The sequence below is a fragment of the Tamandua tetradactyla genome, chromosome 6 (assembly GCF_023851605.1).
Source record: "Tamandua tetradactyla isolate mTamTet1 chromosome 6, mTamTet1.pri, whole genome shotgun sequence".
NCBI lineage: Eukaryota > Metazoa > Chordata > Mammalia > Pilosa > Myrmecophagidae > Tamandua > Tamandua tetradactyla.
This window is the reverse complement of record NC_135332.1, coordinates 4,766,259-4,791,429: the sequence shown is the minus strand read 5'-3', so window position 1 is coordinate 4,791,429 and position 25,171 is coordinate 4,766,259. Positions and strand designations below refer to the sequence as shown.

General features: G+C 38.0%; 1 protein-coding gene across 1 annotated transcript in view; it reads right to left on the bottom strand.

The window, feature by feature from the left end:
- MAP3K3 (mitogen-activated protein kinase kinase kinase 3) overlaps positions 1 to 25,171 on the bottom strand; it is a 102,252-nt gene that overhangs the window by 46,628 nt on the left and 30,453 nt on the right. The window contains exon 4 of the mRNA XM_077163541.1: positions 11,302 to 11,401. Within this exon, the coding sequence (XP_077019656.1) occupies positions 11,302 to 11,401 (100 nt within the window). The remainder of the gene's footprint in view (positions 1 to 11,301; positions 11,402 to 25,171) is intronic.

The window sequence follows — 25,171 nt, the reverse complement described above, 5'->3', positions numbered from 1 at the left end:
AAATGTCCAACATTCTGAGTAGTTCCTTAGTTGGCAAGAGTTTGAAAATGAGTTTTGGAACATCTGTAATTCTTAATGGAAATATTAACTGAAAGAGAACCAAATCTTCCAGAAACATCTCTACCAAATAAAGAAGGCCTTCTTTAAGGTTAGCTAGCTAGCTGACCTTGTCCTCACTTTTTAATGTTGTAACTGAAGTTTGAGCTGTTCTATGTACAATTTTAAAAAGTCCTATGGATTTGACTTTTATACTTTTGGGTTCTCATATCCTCTATCTAACATGTGCTAGCTTACACACTTTAAAATATTTATGTCTGTACTATTTATTAATTATAATAGTACTTATTGTCTAAATTTGTTATGTTTCTAAAACTTATCCAAAAAAACAAGAGATGAGATAGTTTTATTTTAGTAAACTATTTGGCAATATATCCAATTGTAGCTGCACATTTGTAGGAAGGGTACTATTAGGGGGTATTTACCTAACAAATCAAAGTTTGGCCTGCAGATTTCAGCCCCAAACTATGGAGGCAAATTTTTAAAATCTTCAACTAATAAAACAGAAATTATACAGTGTAGTGACTCTGAAAGAGCCATGATGTTGCTCAGCCTTCTGGTCTTGCCCCCGTAACTTCATTCCTTCAAGGCACACTTTCTTTCCTGTGCATAAAAACCCTGCCTTCACACAAAGGCAAAGAGTACCACCAGCATATGGAGATTGTAGCCTCTAGTATGTATATCTATCTAGGAGAAGGGAAAGTAGGTGAGTGACATTCAAAAGAATTCCTTCCTGGATGTCATTCAAAGTAGGAATAAATAACGACTGTTGGGAGCTGTGGGGGAGTAAAGAAATCATTGGAGTGGGTGCTAACTTTCAAAACAAATAAGCTACAGTCAGGAGTTAAACTTTGAAAATAGAATCCAGCATTTTGACTTTCATTAGAGGATTTACCCACCAGCTTTCTACAACTCTCCCAGCCCCTGCTAAATGCTGTTTCTTGTTAAGCTGTGCTGGAAAGAAAAAGATACTCCTATAAAATGTAAAGTATATCATATGAATGAGCCCTGGCCCTGGTACCATACCTGATTCTACCACAGAGTATTAGAGCTGCCTACACTAATGAGCACGGAGATTAGAAACAGCTGTGTAATCTCCCATGTGTAAAAACCAGAAATCTCACAGTTGATATAGTTAAGAAAATGGGCTCCATTAAATATTTTGAAACTCTTTTTTGCTCAGTATATACCTGGAAGAACTCAGTGTGGGGACATTTGCACACCAGTGTTTCTGGTGGCAGTGTTTCAATCCACAATGAATGGAGGTGGCCTAAGAGTACAACAACTAAGGAATGGAAGGGGGAAGTATGGTGTATACATAGAATGGACTACTGAGCACCAGCAAGAAAGAAAGAAGTTGTGAGGACATAACTAGGTGAATGAATCTTAAGAGCTGTATGTTGAATGAAATGTCAAGAACAAAAAGACAAACATTATCATGCATCAATCATTAGGACTAACCATAATATAAAAATTCGGTGAACTAAAGTTGAGAGCATGACAATGTAGACCTGTGTTCCAGTAGCCATGTTTCTTGAAGATGATTGTATAATGATATAACTTTTGCGATGTGACTCTGTGATTGTGAAAACCTTGTGTCTGATGCTCCTTTTATCTACCTTATTGACAGATGAGTAAAACATATGGAATAAAAATAAACAATAGGGGGAACAAATGTTAAAATAAATTTAGTATATTGAAATGCTAGTGATCAATGAAAGGGAGGAGTAAGGGGTATGATATGTATGAATTTTTTTCTGTTTTGTTTTTATTTCTTTTTCTGAATTGATGCAAATGTTCTAAGAAATGATCATGATGATGAATATACAACTATGTGATGATATTGTGAATTATTGATTATATATGTAGAATGGAATGAGCATATGTTAAGAATGTTTGTGTTTGTTATATTTTTAAAAAATAAAAAATTAATAGAGGAGGAGGGGCCAAGATGGCGGCTTAGCAAGGTGCGCGTTTTAGTTCGTCCTCCAGAACAACTACTAAATAACCAGAAACAGTGCAGAACAGCTCCCGGAGCCACAACAGTGACTGAACACACAGCGTACCTCAGTCTGGACCAGCTGAACCAGGTGCGAACCCCCCAGAACTGTGAGTTCCCCAAGTTGCGGCACCCGGCGGCTGGTGCCCCTCCCCCACAGGCAGTTTCCCGGAGGGAAAGGAAAGACACTCTAACAGTAGCAGGGACTGAGTCCAACCAAACACCAATTGTGGCATTAATTAACAAATTCTGACTACTAAAAATAGGCTCCCAATCAGGCGAACCTGGTCAAGGTGGAGGTCGCTTATTGAGTTAACCGAAAAAGAGGAAAGGGGAAAAAATGGAGGTTTTTGTGGCTGTCTCTACGGAGACTTGGCTGCTTCTGGATTCAGTGCAGGACTACTCAGGCTGCAACTGCCCCAGGCATAGGCAGAAATGGACTGCTTTCAGGGCTGTCTCCCACCTGTGCCTTCCCCAGGGGAGGGGTGAAGCCCAACTCAGGTGGAAGCCCTCGCTCAAAGAATTCAGAACCCAGGGCTTGGCAATTTGAAGCCATTAAAACCAGCCTACAACCTCTCCTCCGTCTCCACCATGCCCCCAGCAGGGAGAGCCTTCCAAACTTGAAGGTGCCACAACGTCCTTTGCTGGTGCCACCCACACGCAGACACGCCACATACTGGGCAGGATAAGAAAAACAGAGCCCAGAGACTTCATAGGAAAGTCTTTTAACCTGCTGGGTCCCACCCTCAGGGAAAACGGACGCAGGTGACTCCTTCCCCCAGATAGGAGGCCAGTTTAGTCCAAGAAAACCCCGCTAGAGTCTATAATACCTACGCAGACCCTCCTAAGGGTGGGGAGGGAAAAGGCACCATAAAAGCAGGGCAAGAAACAAGAAAACAAGAACTGAAAAATTACCCTCTGTTAAACAAAACCTAAGCTAGAGGTCTGGAAAAAGCTGAACTGAAGGTCAAAGAACAGATAGACAACAAATTCATCTAGCAAGAAAACCCTAGGTAAGAGAAGTGAACGCAATCTCCAGAATAAACTAATTAAGGTAATTAAATGTCTAGGCGCCAGCAAAAAATAATAAATCACACCAGGAAAATTGAAGATATGGCCCAGTCAAAGGAACAAACCAATAGTTCAAATGAGATACAAGAGCTGAAACAACTAATTAAGAATGTACGAACAGACATGGAAAACCATCAAAAACCAAATCAATGAATTGAGGGAAGATATGAAGAAGGCAAGGAATGAACAAAAAGAAGAAATGGAAAGTCTGAAAAAACAAATCACGGACCTTATGGAGATGAAAGGTACAGTAGAAGAGATTAAAAAAAAAAACAATGGTAACTTACAATGGTAGATTTCAAGAGACAGAGGTTAGGATTAGTGAACTGGAGGACGGAACATCTGAAATTCAACAAGATACAGAAACTATAAGAAGAAAAATGGAAAAATATGAGCAGGGACTCAGGGAACTGAATGATAATATGAAGCGAACAAATATACGTGCTGTAGGGGCCCCGGAAGGAGGAGAGAAGGGAAAAGGAGGAGAAAAACTAATGGAAGAAATTATCACTGAAAAATTTCCAACTCTTATGAAAGATCTAAAATTACAGATCCAAGAAGTGCAGCGCACCCCAAAGAGAATTGATCCAAATAGACGTTCTCCAAGACACTTACTAGTCAGAATGTCGGAGGTCAAAGAGAAAGAGAGGATCTTGAAAGCAGCAAGAGAAAACCAATCCATCACATACAAGGGAAACCCAATAAGACTATGTGTAGATTTCTCAGCAGAAACCATAGAGGCGAGGAGACAGCGGGATGATATATTTAAATTACTAAAAGAGAAAAACTGCCAACCAAGAATTCTATATCCAGCAAAATTGTCCTTCAAAAATGAGGGAGAAATTAAAACATTTTCAGACAAAAAATCACTGAGAGAATTTGTGACCAAGAGACCAGCTCTGCAAGAAATACTAAAGGGAACACTAGAGACAGATATGAAAAGACAGAAGAGAGAGGTGTGGAGAAGAGTGTAGAAAGAAGGAAAATTAGATATGACATATAAAATACAAAAGGCAAAATGGTAGACGAAAGTACTACCCATACAGTAATAACACTAAATATTAAGGGATTGAGCTCCCCAATCAAAAGATATAGACTGGCAGAATGGATTAAAAAACAGGATCCTTCTATATGCTGTCTACAGGAAACACATCTTAGACCCAAAGATAAACATAGGTTGAAAGTGAAAGGTTGGGAAAAGATATTCCATGCAAATAATAACCAGAAAAGATCAGGAGTAGCTATACTAATATCCAACAAATTAGACTTCAAATGTAAAACAGTTAAAAGAGACAAAGAAGGATACTATGTACTAATAAAAGGAACAATTCAACATGAAGACATAACAATCATAAATATTTATGCACTGAACCAGAATGCCCCAAAATACGTGAGGCAAACACTGCAAACACTGAAAAGGGAAATAGACACATCTACTATAATAGTTGGAGCCTTCAATTCCCCACTCTCATCAATGGACAGAACATCTAGACAGAGGATCAATAAAGAAACAGAGTATTTGAATATTATAATAAATGAGCTAGACTTAACAGACATTTATAGGACATTACATCCCACAACAGCAGGATACACCTTTTTCTCAAGGGCTCATGGATCATTCTCAAAGATAGACCATATGCTGGGTCACAAAGCAAGTCTCAACAAATTTAAAAAGACTGAAATCATACACAACACTTTCTCAGATCATAAAGGAATGAAGTTGGAAATCAATAACAGGCAGAGCGCCAGAAAATTCACAAATATGTGGAGGCTCAACAACACACTCTTAAACAACCAGTGAGTCAAGGAAGAAATTACAAGAGAAATCAGTAAATATCTCAAGACGAATGAAAATGAAAATACAACATATCAAAACTTATGGGATGCAGCAAAGGCAGTGCTAAGAGGGAAATTTATTGCCCTAAATGCCTATATCAAAAAAGAAGAAAGGGCAAAAATTCAGGAATTAACTGTCCATTTGGAAGAACTGGAGAAAGAACACAAACTAACCCCAAAGCAAGCAAAAGGAAAGAAATAACAAAGATTAGAGCAGAAATAAATGAAATTGAGAACATGAAAACAATTGAGAAAATCAATAAAACCAGAAGTTGGTTCTATGAGAAAATCAATAAGATTGATGGGCCCTTAGCAAGATTGACAAAAAGAAGAAGAGAGAGGACGCAAATAAATAAGACCAGAAATGGAAGAGGAGACATAACCACTGACCCCACAGAAATAAAGGAGGTAATAACAGGATACTATGAACAACTTAATGCTAATAAATACAACAGTGTAGATGCAATGGACAACTTCCTAGAAAGGCATGAACAACCAACTTTGACTCAAGAAGAAATAGATGATCTCAACAAACCAATCACAAGTAAAGAAATTGAATCAGTCATTAAAAAGCTTCCCAAAAAGAAAAGTCCACACCAGACGGCTTCATGTGAATTCTACCAAACATTCCAGAAAGAATTAGTACCAACCCTGCTCAAATTCTTCAAAAAAATCGAAGTGGAGGGAAAACTACCTAATTCATTCTATGAAGCCAACATCACCCTCATACCAAAACCAGGCAAAGATATTACAAAAAAAGAAAACTACAGACCAATCTCTCTAATGAGTATAGATGCAAAAATCCTCGACAAAATTCTAGCAAATCGAATTCTAGCAAAATTCCAGCAACACATTAAAAGAATTATACATCATGACCAAGTAGGATTCATCCCAGGTATGCAAGGATGGTTCAACATAAGAAAATCAATTAATGTAATACACCATATCAACAAATCAAAGCAGAAAAATCACATGATCATCTCAATTGATGCAGAGAAGGCATTTGACAAGATTCAACATCCTTTTCTGATGAAAACACTTCAAAGGATAGGAATACAAGGGAACTTCCTTAAAATGATAAAGGGAATATATGAACAACCCATAGCTAATATCATCCTCAATGGGGAAAAACTTTAACCCTAAGATCAGGAACAAGACAAGGATGTCCATTATCACCACTGTTATCCAACACTGTGTTGGAAGTTCTAGCCAGAGCAATTAGACAAGAAAAAGAAATACAAGGCATCAAAATTGGAAAGGAAGAAGTAAAACTATCACTGTTTGCAGATGATATGATACTATATGTCGAAAATCCTGAAAAATTCACAGCAAAACCACTAGCGCTAATAAACGAATACAGCAAAGTGGCAGGTTAAAAGATCAACATTCAAAAATCTGTAGTGTTTCTATACACTAGTAATGAACAATCTGAGGGGGAAATCAAGAAACGAATCCCATTTATAATTGCAACTAAAAGAATAAAATACTTAGGAATAAATTTAACTAAAGAGACAAAAGACCTATACAAAGAAAACTACAAGAAACTGTTAAAAGAAATCACAGAAGACCTAAATAGATGGAAGGGCATACTGTGTTCATGGATTGAAGACTAAATATAGTTAAGATGTCAATTCTACTTAAATTGATTTAGATTCAATGCAATACTAATCAAAATCCCAACAACTTACTTTTCAGAAATAGAAAAACCAATAAGCAAATTTATCTGGAAGGGCAGGGTGCCCCAAATTGCTAAAAATATCTTGAGGAAAAAAAACGAAGCTGGAGGTCTCACACTGCCTGACTTTAAGGCATATTATGAAGCCACAGTGGTCAAAACAGCATGGTACTGGCATAAAGATAGATATATTAACCAATGGAATCAAAATGAGTGCTCAGATATAGACCCTCTCATCTATGGACATTTGATCTTTGATAAGGCAGTCAAGCCAACTCACCTGGGACAGAACAGTCTCTTCAATAAATGGTGCCTAGAGAACTGGATATGAATACTCAAAAGAATGAAAAAGTACCCGTATCTCACATCCTATACAAAAGTTAACTCAAAATGGATCAAAGATCTAGACATTAGGTCTAAGACCATGAAACAGTTAGAGGAAAATGTAGGGAGATATTTTATAAATCTTATAATTGGAGGTGGTTTTATAGACCTTACACCTAAAGCAAGAGCACCTAAGAAAGAAAGAAAGAAAGAAATGGGAGCTCCTCAAAATTAAACACTTTTGTACAACAAAGAACTTCATCAAGAAAGTTAAAAGACAGCCTACACAATGGGAGACAATATTTGGAAATGACATATCAGATAAAGGTCTAGTATCCAGAATTTATAAAGAGATTGTTCAACTCAACAACAAAAAGACAGCCAATCCAATTACAAAATGGGAAAAAGCTTGAACAGAAACTTCTCAGAAGAGGAAATACTAATGGCCAAAAGGCACATGAAGAGATGCTCAATGTCCCTGGCCATTAGAGAAATGCAAATCAAAACCACAATGAGATATCATCTCACACCCACCAGAATGGCCATTATCAACAAAACAGAAAATGACGAGTGCTGGAGAGAATGTGGAGAAAGAGGCACACTTATTCACTATTGGTGGGAATGTCAAATGGTGCAACCGCTGTGGAAGACAGTTTGGTGGTTCCTCAAAAAGCTGAATATAGAATTGCCATATGACCCAGCAATACCACTGCTAGGTATCTACTCAGAGAACTTAAGGGCAAAGACACAAACGGACATTTGCACATAAATGTTTATAGCAGCATTATTTACAATTGCAAAGAGATGGAAACAGCCAAAATGTCCATCAACAGACGAGTGGCTAAACAAACTGTGGTATATACATACGATGGAATATTATGCAGCTTTAAGACAGAATAAACTTATGAAGTATGTAACAACATGGATGGACCTTGAGAACATTATGCTGAGTGAGACTAGCCAAAAACTAAAGGACAAATACTGTATGGTCTCACAGATATGAACTGATATTAGTGAATAAACTTGGAATATGTCGTTGGTAACAGAGATCATCAGGAGATAGAAATAGGGTAAGATATTGGGTAATTGGAGCTGAAGGGATACAGACTGTGCAACAGGACTGGATACAAAAATTCAGAAATGGACAGCACAACACTACCTAACTGTAATATAATTATGTTAAAACACTGAATGAAGCTGCATGTGAGAATGATAGAGGGAGGAGGGCTGGGGACATAAATGAAATCAGAAAGAAAGATAGATGTTAAAGATTGAGATGGTATAATCTAGGAATGCCTAGAGTATGTAACAATAGTGAAATGTACAATGTACAAATTTTAAAAGTGTTTTTGCATGAGGAAGAGTAAAGGAATGTCATTATTGCATGGTGCTGAAAATAGATGGTAATTAATACTTTAAAATGTCACCTTATGTGTGAGACTAAAGCAAAAAATGTTTATTTGTTACAAAATTTATATTTTGACTGGAGCATTTCCTAATATAACTTATGTAGATAGTTTGATTGAACATCATAAGTACTTGGAATCTAGGTAGGACACGAGATTTTGTTGGTTTGTCCAGAGTGATGCCCCGATGAATCCCAGAGTGATTTGATCAGTGAATAGAAAAGTATTTGCAAGCCTCCTTCTGGGAATGGTGAGAGTGGGGAGAAATCAACTTTCCCCAGTCAAATTCGTGATATTCTCACAAGCAGTGTGGACAACCAAAGCTATAGGCTGAGCCCCCAGTCTTGGGGTTTGTTCATATGAAACTTAACCCCACAAAGGATAGGTCAAGTCTACTTAAAATTTAGGCCTAAGAGTCACCTCCAAGAGAGCCTCTTTCGTTGCTCAGATGTGGCCTCTCTTTCAAGCCAATACGATGAGCAGTCTCACCACCCTCCCTCTCCCTGCATGAGACATGACTCCCAGCGGTGTGGACCTTCCTAGCAACGTGGGACAGAGATCCTGGAATGAGCTGAGACTCATCATCAAGGGACTGAGAAAAACCCTAGAATGAGCTGAGAATTAACATCAAGGGATTGAGAGAACCTTCTTGACCAAAAGGGGGAAGAGTGAGATGAGACTAAGTGTCAATGGCTGAGAGATTCCAAACAGAGTCGAGAGGTTATCCTGGAGGTTATTCTTATGCATTAACTAGATATTGTCTTGTTATTCAAGATGTTATGGAGAGGCTGGAGGGAACTGCCTGAAAATGTAGAGCTGTGTTCCAGTAGCTATGTTTCTTGATGATGATTGAACAATGATACAGCTTTCACAATGTGACTCTGTGAATGTGAAAACCTTGTGTCTGATACTCCTTTTATCTACCATATCAACAAAAGAGTAGAACATACGGAATAAAAATAAATAATAGGGGGAACAAATGTTAAAATAAATTTAGTTTGAAATGCTAGTGGTAAATGAAAGTGAGGGGTAAGGGGTATGGTATGTATAACTTTTTTTTCTCTATTATTGTTTTATTTCTTTTTCTGTTGTCATTTTATTTCTTTTTCTAAATTGATGCAAATGTTCTAAGAAATGATGAATATGCAACTATGTGATGATATTAAGAATTACTGATTATATATGTAGAATGGAATGATATGTTATTGTTTTGTTTGTTTGTTGTTAATTTTTTTTAATTAATAAAAAATTGTTTAAAAAATTAATAGATAAAAAATAAAATAAAGTTGAGAGCATGGGTTTTCAGGTTGGGGCTTATTGTAAAGGCTTCTAGATTGTAAGCACTTAACAGCACTCACATATATTTAGGAGGTGTAACTGTTAATTCTAAATTCTGAGCTACTGAGCTGTTTGTATATAACATGGTCTTTCCCAGAAACTTTGGATATTTACATGACATCTAAGACTCATAGTTAGAGTTCTGAAGCGATGCAAGTCAGCAGCATCCCATATAGGAATTGTTTAAAAAGTTGAATAAGCGATCAGACATCGAATAGAGATATGAATGAAGCTGATCTGGATAGGACTCAGGTATATCAGAAGACTGGGTAAAGGATGATAGCATCCATATTTTAAAACTTCAACTTCTGTGCGAGACTAAAGGGAGAGATGTTTATTAGGTGCAAAATTTATATATTGGGTAGTGTATTTCCTCTTTCAACTTGTATGGTAAGTTTAGCTGAACGTAAGTACATGGAAACTTGAATAGGGCATGAGATTTTGTTGGTTTGTCCAGGTTAGTGTGATGCCCCGATATATCCCAGAGTGATCTGTGCACCGAATAAAGAACTATTTGCAAAATCCTCTTGGGGGGATGATGAAAAAGAAGGAAATATTTAACTTCCTCATTTGGAGAATTTCTGATATTCTCGCAAGCAGTTGGGACAACCAAATCAATAGGACAAGCCCTCGATCTTGGAGTTCGCCCCATATTAAACTTACTCATGCAAAGAACAGGCTAAGCCTACTTAAAATTAGGCCGAAGAGTCACCCCCAGAGAACCTCTTCTGTTGCTCAGATGCGGACTCTCTCTCTAAGCCAACTTAGCTGGTGAACTCACTCACTGCCCTCCCTCCTACATGGGACATAATTCCCAGGTGTGTAAAACTCCCTGACAACGTCGGACAGAAATCCCAGGATGAGCCAGAACCTGGCACCAAGAGATTGAGAAAGCCTTCTTTACCAAAAGGAGGAATAGAGAAATAAAAAAAAACAAAATGTCAGTGGCTGAGAGATTTTAAAGAGACTCAAAAGGTTATCCTGGAGGTTATTCTTATGCATTATATAGATATCCCTTTTTAGTTTATGGTATATTGGAGTGACTATAGGGAAGTACCTGAAACTGTTGAGCTGTGTTCCAATAACCTAGATTCCTGAAGACAATTGTTTAAAGATAAAACGTTTACAATGTGGCTGTGTAATTGTGGAAATACTGTGTCTGATGCTCCTTATATCCAGGGTACAGACAGATGAGTAGAAAACATGGAAAATATATAAATAATAGGGGGTAATAAAGGGCAAAATAAATTGGATAGATGGAAACACTAGTGGTCAATGAAAGGGAGGGATAAGGTGTATGGTATATATGCGTTTTTTCTTTTTATTTCTTTTTCTGCAGTGATGCAAACATTTTAAAAAATGATCACAGTAATGAATACACAACTACGTGATGATATTGTGAGCCATTGATTGTACACCATGTATAGAATGTATGTGTGTGAAGATTTCTCAAAAAGAAAAAGAAAATGCGCTCCAGAAAATGAAAACCTGTAGATAATATCAGAAGAACTAACTAGAAAACAAGCAGTTTGGCAGAGAGAAACAAGGTGAGCACCTGTCTCCTCTAGTCCCTCATTATTCATCAACTTTCTTACCTCATTGTTCATGTAATGAAGATCAAGAGGCTGCCCAAATACTGTTGCCACTTTATGCTCCACATCCTCATATCTTACAGGCCGGCTGAATGGTATGATTCTGAAAGGAACAGGAAGCTTGGTTACTTTCATATTTAAAATGTAGGGTTTAGGAAGATATGTCTTCTGAGTGAAATCTTAAATTTTTAAAAATTTTCTCTATTTAGAATGGCAAATAAAAACACCTCGACAAGAAAAGACCATGGAAGAAAGTAAAAAGTATTCTGTTTTAGTACCATTAACAGTGTACAACATAGAGGTGTTAATTATATTCACAATGTTGTGCTGTCATGACCACCATCCATTACCAAAAACAACCCAAAGAGAATCTACACACACACTAAGCAATAACTCCCCACTTTCCCCCTTCCCCAGACCTGAGGGGCCTCCAATCTATTTTTTGTCCTTATGAATTTGCTTATTCGAGGTATATCATATAAATGGAACCATACAACATTTGAGTCTTTTATGTGTGGCTCCTTTCACTCAACATGATTTCAAGATTCATTAATGTTTTAGGATGCATCAGAGCTTCATTTTTTACGGCTAATATTCTATTGTTTGTATATACCATTTTGTATATCCATTCATGGATCAATGGACATTTGGGTTGGTTCTACCCCTTGGCTACTGCGAATAATGCTGTTATGAACACTGGTGTACAAGTATCTGTTCAAGTCTTTTCAATTCTCTGGGTATATAACTAGAAGTAGAATTGTTGAGTCCACTATTAAACTTTTCAAGGAACTGCTGAACTGTTTTCCATAGCAGCTGCACCATTTTACATTCTCATTAACAATGTACAAGGGTTCTGATTTCTTCATCCTCACCAAAATGTTATTTCCATTTCTTTAATAATAGCCATCCTAGTACATGTGAATCACATTGTTGTTTTGATTTGCATTTCCCTAATAACTAATGATATCGGGCAGATTTCCATGTACTTACTGGCCATCTGTATATTTTCTTTGAAAAATTCTTTGCCCATTTTTAAAACTGGGTCCTTTCTCTTTTTTGTTGTCGAGTTGTAGCAGTTCTTTATATACTCTAGTTATTAAATACTTATCAGATATATTTTTTGCAACCATTTTCTCCCATTCTATAGGCGGTCTCTTCATTTTCTTGATAATGTCCTTTGAGGCACAAAAGTTTTAAATTTTGATGAAGTTCAATTAGCTATTTTTTCCTTTTTTGCTCATGCTTTTGGTGCCATATCTACGAAATCACTGCCAAACCTAAGGTCATAAAAATTTTCCCCTAAGAATTTTATGCTTTTGTCTCATATTTAGGTTCTTGATTCATTTTGAGTTAATTTTTGTATTTGTGTGAGGCAGGGATTCATCTTCATTTTTGTTCCATGTGGATAGCCAGTTTTCCCAGTATCATTTGTTGAAGAACAATTCTTTCTCCATTTGATGTATTTGGCACCCCTGGCAAAAATCAGTGGGCCGACAATGAGAGCGGTGCTAACGATCCCGGGAGGCAGCTGACAGGTGTCCACGGCTTCACTTCATGGCTGCTCTCCTGCCCCACCTGGGCCCTGTAGGGTGTGGGGGAGTCAGCAGCAACCCCGAGCCCGAGCTGGCAAGCCAAGCGGTCATCTGTACGCAGTGCCACTGAGGCGCAGCATGTGATGAGGGGACAGCATCCAGTGCAGGGGTGTCTCTCAGCCAGTCGGTATGGCTATGATGGCCGAGCTCTTCGAGGTAGGGTGCCCTTTAAGAGGGAACCATTTTGGAAAAAGCTTGAGAGCTGCATGAGCCACCAGAAGCGACAGAGCCAACACAATGTCCAGAGCCCCAGGGAAGCTGTTGAAGATTCTTGGAGAAAAAGCTAGCAGATGTCACCATGTGCCTTTCCAGCTGCAAGAGAAACCCTGAACATCATCGATCTTCTTGAACCAATCTTATAGTGAAATGTGACAGGAAGGAGGTAAGCTGAGAACTCAACTCTGGGGTACAAAGAAATCAGAAATTGAGTTTCTGGAAATTTCTGGGTTTCCAGGAAGGGAGACCTGAAAAAGTATTGCCCCACATGAGGATTTGACTAAACACAGAAGCAGTCGGCCAAGAACAAGTGAGGATTTGAGATGGAGTTAACGCAATTAAAGGATTTGTGGAAAGTCCTTTTGTCTGATGGGCATGATCCAAATCTATTGCATAGGAAATCAACAAAAGTGTTGTGGTATCTGTATAAATGTGAACCACTGCCAGTCTGGACAAAAAGGGATAAAAAAAGGACAAATCGGAAGAAAACTAACTTCAGAGGCAGAACTATGGAAGCTAAGGTGTGAAGTCAAGAAACCTTGGGCCAGGAGAGCAGACCCACCCAAGCACTTGGAGAGGGTGAGTTTGTCCCCAAGGCAGAGGGTGGAATTTCTACTTCCCTGTTCCAGAAGCATTGTGCCCCAGGCCTTAGAGAGGGTGGAGCACGTTTCCTGGGAATTGGGGAAAGCCTGGCTGCCACTACACTGCCCTGGAGGGGTTGAGCGTGTGCCCTGGAGATGGCAGAGAGCCTGGGTGCAACCCTGCTGCTTGGAAAGGTGGAACTGAGAAAAAGGTGGTCTCCCCAGTGTTCCCCAAGGCTGCATTCAGAGACAGGCGGGCCCCACTGCATGGGACCCTGGGAAGGGTGGGACTTTCTCTTTCTAAATCCCGGAAGATAAATGACTCTCAAACTCTGAAATCTAATGAAGTTTGCCCTGCAGTTTTCAAAACTGCTTGGGTCCTGTGACCCCTATGTTCCTTCCAATTCTTCCTTTGGAAATAAGAATATGTATCCTATGACCGTCCCTCCTTTGTACATTGGCAGCAGACAACTTCTGAGTTTTACAGGTCCGGAGCCAGAGGAAAATTCTGCCTCAGGACAGACCATGCCTATAGCTGTACTGTTTCTGACTTTGTATTATTATTGAAATGGTTAAGGCTTTGTGATGTGTTCTGGAATGAATGCATCTTGCTTTTGGAAAGAACATGTCTTTTTGGAGTCTGTGCTGGTTTGAAATGATGTATGTCCCCTAAAAAAGCCATGTTTTAATCCTAATCCCATTTTATAAAGGCAGCCATTTCTTCCAATCCCTATTCGGTACTGTATGTTTGAAACTGTAATTAGATTATCTCCCTGGATTAAGCCCTGTGATTTAATCAAGCGTGGTTGTTAAACTAGGTTAAGTGGAAGCGTGTCTCTGCCCATTTGGGTGGGTCTGGATTAGTTTACTGGAATCCTGTAAAAGAGGAAACATTTTGGAGAGAGATTCAGAGAGAGCAGAACAGAATGACATAGCGACGAGAAGCAGAGTCCACCAGCCAGTGACCTTTGGAGATGAAGAAGGAAAATGCCTTCCGGGGAGCTTCATGAAACAGGAAGCCAGGAGAAGAAGCTAGCAGATGATGCTGTGTTCGCCATGTGCCCTTCCAAATGAGAGAGGAACCCTGACCATGTTCAGGAGGTGCCTGTCCAGATGAGGGAGAAACTCTGTGTTCACTATGTGTCCTTCCAGATGAGAGAGAAATCCTGAACTTCACTGGCCTTTTTTTGTTTTTTTGTTTTTATTAATTGACGGAAAAAAAGAAATTAACCCAACATCAGCTTTTGAGCTGACTGTATTTGCTCTTCAGAAAAATGCCCATTCATATCTTTAGCCCATTTTATAATTGGGTCATTTGTTCTTTTATTGTTTAGCTGTATGATTTCTTTGGGCTTACTTTTTTTTTTTATTAATTAACGGAAAAAAAGAAATTAACCCAACACTTAGAAATCATACCATTCTACATATACAATCAGTAATTCTTAACATCATCACATAGATGCATGATCATCGTTTCTTAGTACATTTGCATCGGTTTAGAAGAACTAGCAACACAACCGAAAAAGATATAGAATGATAATATAGAGAAAAAAATAAAAGTAATAATAGTAAGAACAAAACAAAACAAAACAAAACAAAAACCTATAGCTCAGATGCAGCTTCATTCAGTGTTTTAGCATGATTACTTTACAATTAGGTATTACTGTGCTCTCCATTTTTGAGTTTTTATCTGTATCCCTTCAGCTCCAATTACCCATTATCTTACCCTGTTTCTAACTCCTGCTGGACTCTGTTACCAATGACATATTCCAAGTTTATTCTCGAATGTCGATTCACATCAGTGGGACCATACAGTATTTGCCTTTTAGTTTTTGGCTAGACTCACTCAGCATAATGTTATCTAGGTCCATCCATGTTATTACATGCTTCATAAGTTTATCCTGTCTTAAAGCTGCATAATATTCCATCATATGTATATACCACAGTTTGTTTAGCCACTCGTCTGTTGATGGACATTTTGGCTGTTTCCATCTCTTTGTAATTGTAAATAACGCTGCTATAAACACTGGTGTGCAAACGTCCGTTTGAGTTTTTGCCCTTAATTCCTTTGAGTAGATTCCCAGCAGTGGTATTGCTGGGTCGTATGGCAATTTTATATTCAGCTTTTTGAGGAACTGCCAAACTGCCTTCCACAGTGGTTGCACCATTTGACATTCCCACCAACAGTGGATAAGTGTGTCTCTTTCACCGCATCCTCTCCAGCACTTGTCATTTTCTGTTTTGTTGATAATGGCCATTCTGGTGGGTGTGAGATGATATCTCATTGTGGTTTTGATTTGCATTTCTCTAATGGCCAGGGACATTGAGCATCTCTTCATGTGCTTTTTGGCCATTTGTATTTCCTCTTCTGAGAGGTGTCTGTTCAAGTCTTTTTCCCATTTTGTAATTGGGTTGGCTGTCTTTTTGTTGTTGAGTTGAACAATCTCATTATAAATTCTGGACACTAGACCTTTATCTGATATGTCATTTCCAAATATTGTCTCCCATTGTGTAGGCTGTCTTTCTACTTTCTTGATGAAGTTCTTTGATGCACAAAAGTGTTTAATTTTGAGGAGCTCCCATTTATTTATTTCCTTCTTCAGTGCTCTTGCTTTAGGTTTAAGGTCCATAAAACCGCCTCCAATTGTAAGATTCATAAGATATCTCCCAACATTTTCCTCTAACTGTTTTATGGTCTTAGACCTAATGTTTAGATCGTTGATCCATTTTGAGTTAACTTTTGTATAGGGTGTGAGATACGGGTCTTCTTTCATTCTTTTGCATATGGATATCCAATTCTCTAGGCACCATTTATTGAAGAGACTGTTCTGTCCCAGGTGAGTTGGCTTGACTGCCTTATCAAAGATCAAATGTCCATACATGAGAGGGTCTATATCTGAGCACTCTATTCGATTCCATTGGTCGATATATCTATCTTTATGCCAATACCATGCTGTTTTGACCACTGTGGCTTCATAATATGCCTTAAAGTCAGGCAGCGCGAGACCTCCAGCTTCGTTTTTTTTCCTCAAGATGTTTTTAGCAATTCGGGGCACCCTGCCCTTCCAGATAAATTTGCTTATTGGTTTTTCTATTTCTGAAAAATAAGTTGTTGGGATTTTGATTGGTATTGCATTGAATCTGTAAATCAATTTAGGTAGGATTGACATCTTAACTATATTTAGTCTTCCAATCCATGAACACGGTATGCCCTTCCATCTATTTAGGTCTTCTGTGATTTCTTTTAACAGTTTTTTGTAGTTTTCTTTATATAGGTTTTTGTCTCTTTAGTTAAATTTATTCCTAGGTATTTCATTCTTTTAGTTGCAATGGTAAATGGGATTCGTTTCTTGATTTCCCCCTCAGCTTGTTCATTACTAGTGTATAGAAATGCTACAGATTTTTGAATGTTGATCTTGTAACCTGCTACTTTGCTGTACTCATTTATTAGCTCTAGTAGTTTTGTTGTGGATTTTTCCGGGTTTTCGACGTATAGTATCATATCATCTGCAAACAGTGATAGTTTTACTTCTTCCTTTCCAATTTTGATGCCTTGTATTTCTTTTTCTTGTCTAATTGCTCTGGCTAGAACCTCCAACACAATGTTGAATAATAGTGGTGATAGTGGACATCCTTGTCTTGTTCCTGATCTTAGGGGGAAAGTTTTCCATTTTTCCCCATTAAGGATGATATTAGCTGTGGGTTTTTCATATATTCCCTCTATCATTTTAAGGAAGTTTACTCGCATTCCTATCTTTTGAAGTGTTTTCAACAGGAAAGGATGTTGAATCTTGTCAAATGCCTTCTCTGCATCAATTGAGATGATCATGTGATTCTTCTGCTTTGATTTGTTGATATGGTGTATTACATTAATTGATTTTCTTATGTTGAACCATCCTTGCATACCTGGGATGAATCCTACTTGGTCATGATGTATAATTCTTTTAATGTGTTGTTGGATACGATTTGCCAGAATTTTATTGAGGATTTTTGCATCTATATTCATTAGAGAGATTGGCCTATAGTTTTCTCTTTTTGTAATATCTTTGCCTGGGTTTGGTATGAGGGTGATGTTGGCTTCATAGAATGAATTAGGTAGTTTTCCCTCCACTTCGATTTTTTTGAAGAGTTTGAGGAGAGTTGGTACTAATTCTTTCTGGAATGTTTGATAGAATTCACATGTGAAGCCATCTGGTCTTAGACTTTTCTTTTTAGGAAGCTTTTGAATGACTAATTCAATTTCTTTACTTGTGATTGGTTTGTTGAGGTCATCTATGTCTTCTTGAGTCAAAGTTGGTTGTTCATGTCTTTCCAGGAACCCGTCTATTTCATCTAAATTGTTGTATTTATTAGCATAAAGTTGTTCATAGTATCCTGTTATTACCTCCTTTATTTCTGTGAGGTCAGTAGTTATGTCTCCTCTTCCATTTCTGATCTTATTTATTTGCATCCTCTCTCTTCTTCTTTTTGTCAATCTTGCTAAGGGCCCATCAATCTTATTGATTTTCTCATAGAACCAACATCTGGTCTTATTGATTTTCTCTATTGTTTTCAATTTCATTTATTTCTGCTGTGATCTTTGTTATTTCTTTCCTTTTGCTTGCTTTGGGATTAGTTTGCTGTTCTTTCTCCAGTTCTTCCAAGTGGACAGTTAATTCCTGCATTTTTGCCTTTTCTTCTTTTCTGATATAGGCATTTAGGGCAATAAATTTCCCTCTTAGCACTGCCTTTGCTGCGTCCCATAGGTTTTGATATGTTGTGTTTTCATTTTCATTCGCCTCGAGGTATTTACTAATTTTTCTTGCAATTTCTTCTTTGACCCACTCGTTGTTTAAGAGTGTGTTGTTGAGCCTCCACGTATTTGTGAATTTTCTGGCACTCCGCCTATTATTGATTTCCAACTTCATTCCTTTATGATCCGAGAAAGTGTTGTGTATGATTTCAATCTTTTTAAATTTGTTAAGACTTGCTTTGTGACCCAGCATATGGTCTATCTTTGAGAATGATCCATGAGCACTTGAGAAAAAGGTGTGTCCTGCTGTTGTGGGATGTAATGTCCTATAAATGTCTGTTAAGTCTAGCTCATTTATAGTAATATTCAGATTCTCTATTTCTTTATTGATCCTCTGTCTAGATGTTCTGTCCATTGATGAGAGTGGTGAGTTGAAGTCTCCAACTATTATGGTAGATGTGTCTATTTCCCTTTTCAGTGTTTGCAGTGTATTCCTCACGTATTTTGGGGCATTCTGGTTCGGTGCATAAATATTTATGATTGTTATGTCTTCTTGTTTAATTGTTCCTTTTATTAGTAGATAGTGTCCTTCTTCGTCTTTTAACTGTTTTACATTTGAAGTCTAATTTGTTGGATATTAGTATAGCTACTCCTGCTCTTTTCTGGTTGTTATTTGCATGAAATATCTTTTCCGAACCTTTCACTTTCAACCTATGTTTATCTTTGGGTCTAAGATGTGTTTCCTGTAGACAGCATATAGAAGGATCCTGTTTTTTAATCCATTCTCCCAGTCTATGTCTTTTGATTGGGGAATTCAGTCCATTAACATTTAGTGTTATTACTGTTTGGAGAATATTTTCCTCTGCCATTTTGCCTTTTGTATTATATATATCATATCCGACTTTCCTTCTTTCTACACTCTTCTCCATACCTCTCTCTTCTGTCTTCTCGGTTCTGACTCTAGTGCTCCCTTTAGTATTTCTTGCAGAGCTGGTCTCTTGGTCACAAATTCTCTCAGTGACTTTTTGTCTGAGAATGTTTTAATTTCTCCCTCATTTTTGAAGGACAATTTTGCTGGATATAGGAGTCTTGGTTGGCAGTTTTTCTCTTTTAGTAATTTAAATATATCATCCCACTGTCTTCTAGCTTCTATGGTTTCTGCTGAGAAATCTGCACATAGTCTTATTGGGCTTCCCTTGTATGTGATGGATTGTTTTTCTCTTGCTGCTTTCAAGATCCTCTCTTTCTCTTTGACCTCTGACATTCTAACTAGTAAGTGTCTTGGAGAACGCCTATTTGGGTCTATTCTCTTTGGGGTGCGCTGTACTTCTTGGATCTGTAATTTTAGGTCTTTCATAAGAGTTGGGAAATTTTCAGTGATAATTTCTTCCATTAGTTTTTCTCCTCCTTTTCCCTTCTCTTCTCCTTCTGGGACACCCACAACACGTATTTTTGTGCGGTTCATATTGTCCTTAAGTTCCCTGATACCCTGTTCAAATTTTTCCATTCTTTTCCGGATAGTTTCTGTTTCTTTTTGGAATTCAGATGTTCCATCCTTCAAATCACTAATTCTATCTTCTGTCTCTTTAAATCTATCATTGTAGGTATCCATTGTTTTTTCCATCTTTTCTGCTTTGTCCTTCACTTCCATAAGTTCTGTGATTTGTTTTTTCAGTTTTTCTATTTCTTCTTTTTGTTCAGCCCATGTCTTCTTCATGTCTTCCCTCAATTTATCGATTTCATTTTTGAAGAGGTTTTCCATTTCTGTTCGTATATTCAGCATTAGTTGTCTCAGCTCCTGTATCTCATTTGAACTATTGGTTTGTTCCTTTGACTGGGCCATATTCTCAATCTTCTGAGTGTGGACCGTTATCTTCTGCTGGCATCTGGGCATTTTGTCAGATTTCCCTGGGTGTCGGACCCAACAAGGTTGTAAGATTTTTTTTGTGAAATCTCTGGGTTCTGTTTTTCTTATCCTGCCCAGTAGGTGGCGCTCGTGGCACACGTTTGTCTCACGTGTTTGGAAGGGATCCCCCCGGTCACCGTTCTCCGCGGCCTGGGGGATTTCCGATCCAATTCTCTCAGTTGGTCCGGGGGGCCGCGCGTGGTAGGGGCGTCAGCCGCCGCGGCTTGAGGGGACCCTGTGGCTCCTTTATTAATTCCCCTATTGGTGTTTGGTTGGACCCAGTCCCTGCCACTGTCGGAAATTCCCTCCTCTCCCTGGAGGGGTGTCGGTCGCCGGCCGCAGTGGCCCGGGGAATTCGCCACCGGACCAGGAAGCTGCCCGCGGGGGAGGGGCACCAGTCGCTGGCCACCGCGGCTTGGGTAGCCCTCTGATCCTAGACTCGTAGCCGGACCAGGAAGCCGCCCGCAAAAGAGGGGCGCCGGCCGCCGTGGCTTGGGAAACTTGCCTCTCCGAGACTCTCAGCCGGCCCGGGAAGGAGGGAAGGAGGAGTTCTGGCCGCCACAGCTGCCGCGGCTCAGGGAATCGCGCGCCGCTCGGGGATTCATTGGCCTTCTTGATCAAAGGTATCTTTCCCTGGATGCCTTAGATTGGACATTTCTATAGACTTGTTTTAATTGGGACATTTTCTCGGCCTTAGAACTGTAAACTAGCAACTTATTAAATTCCCCTTTAAAAGCCATTCCGTTTCTGGTATTTTGCATTCTGGCAGGTAGTAAACCAGAACAGGGTCCAAAAGGAGGAATGTGCCACTTTGAATCTGTTATGTACCCCAGAAAAGATATGTCCTTTAATCTTCACTCAGTATTGTAGGGTAGAATCTTTTTGTTTCCATGGAGATATGACCCACTCAATTGTGCCTGGTAACTTTTGATTAGATGGTCTCCATGGAGTTGCATCTCCGCCCATTCAAGGTGGGGTTGATTACTGGTGCCCTTTAAGAGGGAACCATTTTGGAAAAAGCCTGAGAGCCACAAGAGCCACCAGAAACAACAGAGTCAACAGAACAGAGCCCTGGGAAAGCTGTTGAAGATTCTTGGAGATCACCATGTGCCTTTCCAGCTGAGAGAGAAACCCTGAACATCATCGGCCTTCTTGAACCAAGGTATCTTTCCGTGGATGCTTTAATTTGGACATTTTCACAGCTTTAGAAAGTGTAAACTTCAACTTAATAAATTCCCATTTTTAAAAGCCAAAAAAAAAAAATCAGACAGCCATAAATGTGTGGGTTTATTTCTGGACCTCAATCCTATTTCATTGGTCTATATGTCTATCCTTATGCCAGTAATACACTGTTTTTAAAGCAGTTTGAAGATATATTCACATGCTTTTGGTGCCATATGTACATTCCATCCAAGCCACAATCAGTGGCTTTCCATATAATCACAGGGTACATTCATTACCATACATTCATTACCATAATCAATTTTAGAACACTTTCATTAATCCAAAAACAAAAACCCCATATCCCTTTAGCAGTTGCCTCTCAATCCCTCTACCCTTCCCTAGCCCTACATAACCAGGAATCTAATGTCTCTATAGATTTATTTATATTTACAGAATATTAAAATATTACTATTAGCCACAGTCTATAGTTTGCATTAGGTGTATTTTTCCTCATAGAACTACCCTATTATTAACACCTTGTACTACTGATGTACATTTGTTACAGTTCATGAAAGAACATTCTTATATTGGTACTATTCACCAGAGTTCACTATGCTACACAGTCCCATGTTTTATCTTCTAGCTTTCCTTCCAGTATTAGACACAACCTAAAACATTCATCTACATTCACACACATACTTCAGTGTTGTTAATCATACTCACAATAATATGTTACTATCACTTCTATCTACTTCGAAACATTTACAATCAACCTCAATAGGAATTCTGCAGATTGAGCATCAGCTCCCCATTTTCTACCCCCATTCCATCTCCTGGTAACTTATATTCTAGATTCCAACTTTAAGAATTTGCTTATTCAGTAGGGACAACCAAAGCAATAGGCTGAGCCCTCAATCCTGGGGTTTGTTTATATAAAACTTATCCCCACAAAGGATAGGCAAAACCTATTTAAAAATCAGGCCTAAGAGTTACCCCGAGAGAACCTCTTTTGTTGCTCAGTTGTAGCCTCTCTCTCTCAGCCAACACAACAAACAAACTCACTGCCCTCCCCCTCTTTATGTGGGACATGACTCCCAGGGGTGTAAACCTTCCTGGAAACATGGGACAGAAATCCTAGAGTGAGCTGGGACTCAGCATAAAGGGATTGAGAAAACCTTCTTGACCAAAAGGAGGAAGAGAGAAATGAGACAAAATAAAGTGTTAATGGCTGAGAGATTTCAAAGAGTCGAGAGGTTTTCCTGGAAGTTATTCTTACGCATTATATAGATATCACCTTTTTAGTTAAGGTATAATGGAGAGGCTGGAGGGAAGTGCCTGAAAATGTAGAGCTGTGTTCCAGTAGCCATGTTTCTTGAAGATGATAGTATAATGATATAGGTTTCACAGTGTGGCCATATGATTGTGAAAACCTTGTGTCTGATACTCATTTTATCTACCTATGGACAGATGAGTAAAATGTATGGATTAAAATAAATAAATAATAGGGGGAACAAATGTTAAAATAAATTTAGTAGATTGAAATGCTAGTGATCTGTGAAAGGAAGGGGTAAGGGGTATGGTATATATGAATTTTTTTGTTTTCTTTTTATTTCTTTTTCTGAATTGATGCAAATTTTTAAGAAATGATCATGAATGAATATACAACTATGTGATGATATTGTGAATTATGGATTATACATGAAGAATGGAATACTCATATGGTAAGAATGTTTGTGTCTATATGCTATGTTTAAAAAATAAATAAACAAAAGACTAAAAAACGGAGTTTGCTTATTATACATAGTTCACATTAGTGGGATCATACAATATTTATTCTTTTCTGTCTGAATTATTTCACTCAACAGAACATCCTACAGATTCATCCATGTTGTAGCATGCATGAGGACTTTATTTCTTCTTACTGCCAAATAATATTCCATCATATGTATATTCCACATTTTGCTTATCCATTCATTGGTTGATGGACATCTGGGTTGCTTCCATCATTTGGCAATTGTGAATAATGCCACTATGAATATCAGTGTGAAAATGTCTGTTCGTATTCCTGCTTTCAGTCCTTCTGATTATATACCTAGTAGCGGGATTGCACACTGTTTTGAATATTGTAGCTTTGTAGTAAGTTTTGAAATTGGGAAGTGTGAGATACCCTACTTTATTCTTTTTTTCTAGACTGATTTGGCTATTATGACCTCTCACAAATCTCACATAAATTTGATGATCAGCATTTCCATTTCTGAAAAAAGGCTGCTGCAATTTTGATAAGGATTTCACTGAATCTGCACATTGCTTTGGGTAAATTAACAATATTAATTTTTCCAATCTATGAACCTGAGATATCCTGCCCTTCATTTAGGTCTTCTTTCGTCTTATACAGCAGTTTTGTAGTTTCTCAATGCTCAAGTCTTTCACCTACTACTTGGTATTTTATTCTTTTAGATACTATTGTAAATGGAATCGCTTTTTAAACTTCCACTTTAGATTTTTCACTGGTGGTGTATGAAACATAACCAATTTTTACAAAGTAAACCTGTACCCTGCAACTCTGCTAAATCATTTATTGGCTCTAATAGTTTTCTTGTGGACTCTTTCAGACTTTCTAGATATAGCACCATGCCATCTGTGAATAGAAATAATTTTATTTCTTCCTTCCAAGTTGGATGCCTTTTATTTCTTTATATTATCTAATTGCTCTGGCTAGAACTTATATGACACTGCTGAGTAGAAATGAAGACAATAGACATCCTTGTCTTATTCCTTATCTTAGGGGGAAAACTTTCAATCTTTCACCATTGAGTATAATATTAGCTGTGGGTTTTTCATAATTCCCTTTGTCATGTTGAGGAACTCCTATTCCTATTTTTCGACATGTTTTTATCAAATGGCATTTCTGCATCAACTAAGATGATCATGTGTTGTTGTTTTTCCTTCATTCTGTTAATGTGTTATATTAACAGTCAGTTATATTACGCTGACTGATTTTCTTATGTTGATCCACCCTTGTATTCTTAGGATAAATCCCACTAGGTCATGGTGTACAATTCTTTTAATATGCTGCTAGATTCAATTTGCTAGTATTTTGTTGAGAATTTTTACATCTATATTCATAAGGGAAACTGGTCTATAATTTTTGTTTCTTATGTTATATTTATGCCTGGCTTTGGTATCTGGGTTATGTCGCTTCACAGAATAAGTAAGGAAGTGCATCCTTCTCTTCTGTGTTTTAGAAGAACTTGCAATCATTGATACAAATTCTTCCTTAAATGTTTTTGTAGACAGCAGCAGTGAACCCATCTGGTCCTGGAATTTTCTTTCTCGGTAGGTTTTAGATTCTTGATTCTTTAGTCTTACTTGTTATAGGTCTGTTGAGATTTTTTTTATTTCTTTTTTAATTAACTTAGGTAATTCGTGTATTTCTAGGAATTTGTACATTTTACGTAGATTATCTAATTTATTGGTGTACAATTATTAAAAATTTTTTATTTCTGTAAGATCAGTAGCAATGTCATTTTAATTTCTGAATTTATTATTTACAACTCCTCTCCTATTTTTGTCAGTCTCGCTAAAGTTTTGTTAATTTTATCAATCTTTTCAAAGAACCAACTTTTGGTTTCAGCAATTCTCAACCATTTTTCTAATTCTCTATTTTATCTATCTCCACTCT